Source organism: Camelina sativa, chromosome 6, assembly GCF_000633955.1.
Source record: "Camelina sativa cultivar DH55 chromosome 6, Cs, whole genome shotgun sequence".
In the NCBI taxonomy this organism is placed as follows: Eukaryota; Viridiplantae; Streptophyta; class Magnoliopsida; order Brassicales; family Brassicaceae; genus Camelina; species Camelina sativa.
Genome location: NC_025690.1, coordinates 2,060,418 through 2,069,444, shown reverse-complemented (window position 1 = coordinate 2,069,444; position 9,027 = coordinate 2,060,418). Strand labels below are relative to the sequence as shown.

General features: G+C 41.2%; 1 protein-coding gene across 1 annotated transcript; it reads left to right on the top strand.

The window, feature by feature from the left end:
• On the top strand, positions 401-1,321 carry LOC104793871. The gene has a single exon (XM_010520295.1). It carries the CDS (start codon positions 401-403, stop codon positions 1,319-1,321), a length of 921 nt encoding a protein of 306 aa, XP_010518597.1.

Here is a 9,027-nt window from a genome sequence, read left to right as displayed (position 1 = left end):
CATCCTTACACTACCCTCTAAGTTTAACCTGTGTACTTTCTCTTTTATTATGAGGGACAAGAATCATCAAACAGGCAAAAGAGGCTCTACGTTTCTTTTGTAATGAACCCTAATTTAAAGTGAGTTTTATAGGTTTGTCCAAATAAGAAAAGAAACGTACGGGAGAAGAGGAAGAGAATATAAAGGAGAGAAGGATACAAATGTAATTAATACTTATCAAAACCCTATTGTATGGAGATTATATATATTGTACATTCACTAATGAATAAGATAAGCTCATTTTTAATATGGTATCAGAGCAGTAAAAGTTTAAAAACCTAAATTTTTTTTTCTCTCGGCCGCCGCTTCTCTTCCTTATCTTCTTCTCTCGTCATTCTCTTTCTCTCTTCTTTTGTCGATCATGTCTGCAACTTCCGAAATTGTTGCACCCGCTGATGCGTCATCCCTCGTTAACGTTAACATGTCAAACGTTATGAAGCTCACTTCCACAAACTTTCTGATGTGGAAACGTCAAGTTCATGCCTTGTGCAATGGCTATGATCTCGCCGGCTATCTTGATGGTTCGACGACCGCCCCTGATGCTACTCTTACCACCGAAGGTACCACCACCGCTAACCCTGCCTATAAACATTGGCAACGGCAAGATCAGCTCCTCCTTTCTAGTATTCTTGGTGCCATTTCTTTATCAGTGCAGCCTCTTCTCTCCAAAGCCAACACGTCGGCTGAGATCTGGAGCACTCTTACCAACACCTACGCTACACCGAGTAGAGGTCACATTCTTCAGATCCGTGAGCAGCTGAAACAATGGAAGAAAGGTGCTAAATCTATTGAAGACTACTTCAATGGCTTCACCACACGCTTTGATCAACTGGCGTTGCTTGCTAGTCCCATACCTCATGAAGATCAAATCGATTACATCCTTGGTGGTCTTCCTGATGAGTACAAACAAGTTACTGATCAGATCGCCGGACGTGACACACCACCGTCGCTCACCGTTCTCCATGAGGAACTCATCAACCAAGAGCTGAAAATTCAGATGTTCCTCACCGCCTCTTCATCCATTCCGGCTTCGGCTAATCTTGCTTCCCATAGAGGTCACAACACTCGGGGTCTTCAACAATCACGTGGGAACAATACCATGTCTCAACCACGTAACCAGTTTCATTCTCGTTCGATCTCACGTGGTCGTGGTTATCAGGGTCGTTGCCAGATCTGTGGCGTTCAAGGTCACAACGCAAGGTGGTGTTCTCAACTGCAGTCCTCTGGTCGTGGTTACTCTCACTCTAGCGGTGGATATCAGGCTGCTTCACCACCTCCGTAGCAGCCACAAGCTAACTTTGCGGCTACTCCGTCTTACAACCCGACTCCATGGATCCTCGATAGTGGAGCTACAGACCATTTGACTTCTGATCTCTCCAATCTCTCTTTACATCAGCCGTATAATGGTGGTGAAGAGGTCAAAATAGCTGATGGTTCGGGTATTCCCATAACACAAATGAGTTCTGGTTTGCTACCCACTCCATCTCGCTCTCTTAAACTTCAATATATATTAATTATATGTCCCTGATGTTTGCAAAAATCTAATCTCGGTGTATCGATTGTGCAATGCTAATCAAGTTTCTGTGCACTTCTATCCTGCGTCCTTTCAGGTGAAGGATCTCAGCACGGGGGTCCAATTACTCCAAGGCAGGACTAGGAATGAGTTATATGAGTGGCCGGTTACAAAAGCAACCATTTCCGCATTCTCCGCATCACCATCACCAAAAACCGACCTCTCATCATGGCATTCCAGACTTGGGCATCCTACTATCTCCACTTTAAAAGCTATTGTTACAAATTTTTCTTTACCACTCTCAAACACTTCACAAAAACAATTGTCGTGTTCCGACTATTTAATCAATAAGAGCCACAAACTCCCTTTTTCTACAAATACAATCACCTCCACACACCCTCTTGAATATCTTTACTCCGATGTGTGGACATCTCCTCTTTTCTCTATTGATCATTTCAAATACTATCTTGTTATTGTTGATCATTACACGAGATATACGTGGTTATATCCCTTGAAACAGAAATCTCAAGTAAAAGAGGTTTTTTATAGCTTTTAAAGACTTGGTGGAAAATCGTTTTCAATGTCGAATCAGAACGTTATATACAGATAACGGCGGTGAATTCCTTGTGTTACGGTCTTTTTTGGCTGCTAGTGGTATATCACATTTGACGTCACCGCCACACACACCGGAACACAACGATATTGCTGAACGGAAACATCGTCACATTGTGGAGACGGGTCTTTCACTCCTTAGTCATGCATCGATACCGAAGACGTATTGGTCCTATGCATTTGCCACAACAACCTATCTTATCAACCGCATGCCTACGGATGTTCTGCATGGTATGTCTCTGTATGCTAAACTATTCAACCAATCACCAAATTACTTCAAGTTGCGTGTGTTTGGCTGTACGTGTTTTCCATGGCTCCGCCCGTATCAGACAAACAAACTTGACGATCGTTCTACACCGTGTGTTTTTATTGGGTACTCACTTACCCAAAGTGCATATTTATGCATGGACCTCACAACCGGCCGAGTGTATACATCTCGTCACGTTCAGCTCATTGAAACGAACTTCCCGTTTCGCGTGTCGTCACAACCACCACCGTCATCTGACTCCGCTGCCTCACATGCGCTGCATGCACCGGTCAGTTATGTGCCTTCGCCACTCACTCATTCCTCCTCCCCGCCGTGCTCAGATCCTCACCCCGGTCCACTCTCCTCGACACAACAATCTCTGGGCGTCCCTGCATCTCCGTCGTCTCCTCAGTCCCAACGTGCTCCACCATCACAGGTAAATTCGCCTAACACTTTATCGCTTGAGTTGCAGCCATCATCGTCCAATTCTCAACAATTTGATTCACTCTCAAATCCAACACATAGCCCAACAACACCAGGCCCAAATATTTCTCACACCTCCACTCCACCAAATTCAACCTCTACTACACATTCTAGCCCAATTTCGAAAAGTCCAAGTCCATTACCCTCAAATCCTTCTTCGTCCACGTCCTCATCTTCTTCCTCGCATCCACCATCGCCAAACACTTCCTCCATTGCATCTCAGCAAAATTCCACACCCGCTACTCCATCCCCCTCACCACAACCTCAAATTGTCCAACAACCATCTCCTCCACAAAATATCCATCCTATGCAAACAAGAGCCAAAAACAACATATCTAACCAAAACAAAAGCTTAATCTATTGGCGGAAAAATCTCCGATGATACCCACTACTGTGGCTCAAGCGCTTAAAGACCCGAATTTCCGAAAGGCAATGGTTGAGGAGATCGACGCATAGATGCGTCATCGCACATGGGATCTGGAAGAGCCTGACCCTTCGCAGCATGTTATACCATGTAAGTGCATTTTTACTCTCAAGTATCGTCCTAACGGTTCAATTGAAAGGTACAAGGCGAGGCTAGTTGCTCACGGTTTTACTCAACAGTATGGCCTAGACTACTCATAAACGTTTAGTCTGGTCATCAAATCGACGACAGTCCGGCTGGTACTTGAGGTTGCGGTTAAACGAGATTGGAGCATTCATTAGGTTGACATCAATAATGCATTTCTTCAAGGTACACTCACTGAAACAGTGTATGTCTCACAACCGCCAGGCTTTGTGGACCGTGACCATCCTCATCATGTATGTCACCTTCGGAAGGCTCTATATGGTTTGAAACAAGCTCCTCGCGCTTGGTATCAGGAGTTGCGTAATTTCCTCATATAACTAGGATTCACAAACTCACTCTCTGACACGTCGATGTTCACATACAAACACAACCGGGAATACCTCTACGTAATAGTCTACATTGATGACATAATCATTGCTGGTCCGTCGTCGCTTGTTCAACCGTTCAATGCCTCTCTTGCTTCTCCGTTTTCATTAAAAGATCTTGGTCCACTAAGCTACTTTCTGGGCATTGAGGCAACGCGAACAAAACAAGGGTTACATTTGATGCAGCGTAAGTATGTCACAGATTTGTTAGCACGCACAAACATGCTTGGTGCCAAACCGGTCGCGACTCCGATGTCACAGTCACCACTGACGTTACACTCCGGGACACCCCTAGCTAATGTCACTACATACCGCATGGTCATTGGAAGTCTTCAGTACTTAGCTTTTACCCGTCCAGACATTGCATTTGCGGTAAACCGTCTATCTCAATATATGCATAAAGCAACCACAAATCATTGGCAGGCTGCTAAGAGGATATTACGTTATCTCGTTGGTACCACGTCTCATGGCATTTTCATTCGTTCGGATTGTCCTCTTACTGTTCATGCTTTTTCTAATGCTGATTGGGGGGGTGACAAAGGTGATTGTATCTCGACAAATGCGTATATTGTATACTTTGGGGGGAGTCCGATTTCGTGGTCATCGAAGAAACAAAGGAGTGTCGCAAGATCCTCCACAGAGGCGGAGTACCGTGCCGTGGCCAATACGGCTTCCGAACTTCAGTGGATCTGTTTGCTTCTGTCTGAATTGGGCATCACCTTACCTATGGCACCGGTCATATACTGTGATAACATGGGAGCAACGTATCTTTGTTCCAATCCAGTCTTTCACTCAAGGATGAAACATATAGCAATTGATTATCACTTCGTGCGTGGCTATATTCAATCTGGTGCACTACGTGTCTCACATGTCTTAACACATGATCATTTGGCTGATGCCTTAACAAAACCTCTACCTCGTCCCCGTTTTCACGAACTCGTTTGCAAGATTGGAGTCAAGCCATTGTTTCCATCTTGAGGGGGTGTATAAAGGAGAGAAGGATACAAATGTAATTAATACTTATCAAAACCCTATTGTATGGAGACTATATATATTGTACATTCACTAATGAATAAGATAAGCTCATTCTTAATAGAGAGTACGTGATGGTGACAGTGGTAGTCAGATTTTATATAATGATGAAAAGGTAAAATCTATTAACAAAATGCTCAATTTGAAAAGTGGATTGAACGTTGTAGTAACATAACATAATAAAGCAATGTTACTTATGTATCGGACTCTATAAGTGGGTGTCTTAAAATAAATAGTAGTGTGAACTTAATTTCCTCAGACATTCCCCATCGGGGGATGTTAGTGGGGTTTTTAGGTTTTTGTAGGAAAAAAATAAATCAAAAGAAAAGAAAAAAAGAGAAGAGACTCTCTAATATAGTAGACTGAAATCGATTATAAGAGACGCTACGTGTCCATGTTTGGTGGGCTAACAGAATAAAACAAAAGGGAATTTTTTTTTTGATCTGATTTTGGCGATGAAAGCAACTCGAACTTCCTCTGATAGTTAAATACTCAGCGCTATCTCTCTTCTTTGATCGATTTTGTCCCTCTGTTGTCAGATATTACGATTTTTTCACTCCTCCGACAAATCCTGATTTTAGTGATTTCGATTGTGTTAAGGGTTTTAATTGTGGAATTCAGTAATCAAAATCGGTGAAATTGCTCGTTTCCTTTGCTTCTGATTGGATTAATTTCGTATCGGATACTGTAGATTTGGAGTATCTGACTGCCTTATTGATACTCGTTTCACTAGTAGGTTTATGTGCTTTTGGATCAGTTCTTGTTTGATGGATTTTGAATTTTGGTGAAAAATTTGGGAATTATGTCATGTTTTGTGATTCTTCAATCTGGATACTTGGGTTTATTAGGTTCTTACAGAGAAAGACAGTTGAACACTGACTATTGCAACCTCTGACTTAAAGCAATCTGCAGCTGTTTGTGTTAGTCTCCATTTGGATCTCATGCAAAGTGAGTTTTTACTTCTGATATAGTCTTTTTGTTTTGTGTTCTTCTCTTATATTGTGTACCTAGAAATGAATTGGTTTGCTTCTGTAGATGCATTGTGCCCGAGGTTTATCGGTTCATAGTCTGAAATCCTTTGGGGATAAAGTGATTACAGAGCAACTCTTCATGGTTCGGGATTTGTTGGATGCGGTAAGCTGCTCTTGAAACTGTGAATGACATTTGTTTGATGCTTTGGTTTTTGTATTGAGTTATGAGTTTCTTTTGCAGGAACTAGTTTTTCTGAGGGTAACCATCCTACACTTGGGGGGATATGTTGTTTACGCTATAGAAACCAAGCTTACTTGAACTTATTATCCTTTACGAGATAGAGGAGACATCCCTTCTTTATCAATCTTCAACATCTTTAGCTGCTTCCATTTTGGTAATGTAATTGCTCTCCATTAAGCCTCTGTTGGAATAGACCTCAAAAACAAAATTAACTCATGTTATTCTCTTGACCACAAGTGTCTTCTTACATAATCACAGTGCCAAAACAACAGTATGACTTCCCTATCCTCCCTTGGGGTAAGCATTCATACTCCTGCTCTTTCCATCAAAATTTGGTTAGATTAACATTACCAAAGATAGATTTAGATTAATCAAGTCATAGGATGTTGAATTAGTTAGAAACAAGACATATAACATAATAAGGCCCAATATGCTCCTTTTTGACTATGCATCTCAACATCACACAAAAGAGTACCTCGTTCACACTTCAAGGTCTTCTTCATATTGCCCCTTAGACCTGGACACTGTATGTTCCTCACCTAATACTTTGGAGCAAATCAGTATTAATCATTCTCTCTATTTATGAATTGCACTTCTATTGTAATATGTATTAATGTTTTTATTATGTTTTATATGTTTTAAAATTAATTAAATGCAATATTTTCTATTTTATATTTCAAAAAAAAAAATTTCAAAATTAATAGACCCAAAATTAGAACCTACCATTGAAAGAGAAAATTTTAACTAAGAGATCATGGATTCTTACATTCAAAATTTCCACAGTTAATTCATAAAAAAAATTAACAACCCTTTATAATAGACTACATATAATTATGCTCTCATACAGTACTATAGGTTAGTATCTCCATTCTCGATATTTTACTCGTTTACTTTACAGAATTTTCATGCATGTATCTCCTACCGTTTGGTATTCTATTTAAATGTATTTTAGTCTATTTATTCATTTGTTTACTGAAACGTTAAATATATAGTACTATCAACTTAAAAAACTTAAAACGCCAAACCCATTTGGACTTTTTAAAAGAAAAACCAAGCGTTGTAATAAAACCATGCATTGTATAGTTCAAGTTCCCACCTCTTTCGAGCCTTTTCAAATTTCCTAGAAACCCGAAACGAGACTCAACACTATTAATTCTTAAGTAACGTTTTAGATTCTTGAGCTCCTATTAACTACATTTTCCATAGATATCATCTTTTCATAATTTTAGTATCGTGTAAATATATCATTCCCTTTTAGTCATTGTTTGCAACTAGTCCCTCCGTTTCAAAATATAGAATGTTTTAACTAAAGCACGTAGATTAAAAAGTTTTTACTTTTAATAAGTTCAACCAATCAGAAACAATACTGCATAATACAAAATACTAAACTAATCTAAAAATTGCATAGAAACTTGAAAACATCTTATATTATGAAACAAAAAACTTCTTTAAAACATCTTATATTTTGAAACGGAGGAAGTATATGTTTTTTTTTTTTTTTGGTAATGGAGAGGGAGACAATGTCTCCCTGGTATTATTAAACTAAAAAATAAATTACAATCAAGTCTGTCTCGGAACCGAAGTCCCTCGAACATCATCCCCTACAATCGAAGCTACAAATATTGGAGCAGAGTCAAAAACATGCAAACCGAAAGGTAAAGTAAACGCATAGTTGGCCAACCCATCAGCTAGACGGTTAGCTTCCCTATACACATGTGAAATCCGGACTATCCAGTCCCTTGATAAAAAGCCATGGCACATCCGTACCAGGAACGACAGAGGATGTGAGTCACTAATCCCTTTCTTTAAAAACCCAACTACTATCTCTGAATCCACCTCCAGCTCCAGTCTTCTAACGTTCTTCCCCCATGCCAAATACAACCCGTGATATACACCCCATAACTCTGCCAAGGGCGCTGAGCATATCCCAATATTTAAAGCGAAACCTCCACCCCATGCTCCAGAACCATCTCGCAGAACACCACCTGCAGTAGCCAACCCGGGATTACCATGGGAAGCCCCATCTGTATTGAGCTTCATCCAACCTTGTCCCGGATGCAACCAAGCAATCAGCCTCTCTATCCGCTCAGGTCTCTCTTGTCCCTTCCGAGAGCTTAGGTGTGCCTTACTAACCTCCCGAGCCAAATCTTTAACAAATCTTATTTTGTCCTGACACCTGCTGTACTCACCAAATACACTACCACATCGCCATTTCCAGCTCCACCACAACCCCATAGCAAATAAGGTTGACCAATCACTACCCGCTACTTGAACACCCATTTGCAGATTATCATACAACCACCCTAACAGTGAGCTATTAAAGAAACATTGTCGCGAATTCATTGGTATAACACGCCTCCATAAGCCAGCGATAGAGGGACAATCTCGTAAAACATGTAGGACTATCTCTTCTCCTCCCTTACATACCTGACAAACTGATGTCGAACTCAAGTGTCTGCGGTGCCTCTCCACGTTTGTCATGATGGCTTGCTGGGACACCAACCATAAGAACACTTTAACTCTCTCAGGAGCAACAACTCTCCACAGGCGAGAATAAAAGGCAGCCATATTCACTCGAGGGCAAGCGTTCTTCGCTAACATAGAATATGCACACGTCACGGTGAACTTGCCATCAGCCGTTTCACCCCAAGTCAATCTGTCCCGAGCACCAGAGCCATTATCAACTACCAATGCAGCTAGTAACAGTTGAATATGCTGAGACAGGAAAGGTGACAGACATGCCAGAGACCAACCGTGCGCATCCCTCCAAAAATCCCTTACATGCAGCTCCTTTAGCTCACTTGGCAAATCTGCTCTCACCCACCCCACAAGCGGTTCTTCGAGCAGCCATCTATCCTCCCAAAAGAGTATATCCCGACCATTTCCCACAATCCAACTCTGACCCTGGAGCACCACATCCCGTAACCCAACTTTCACACTTTGCCACGTTGATGAA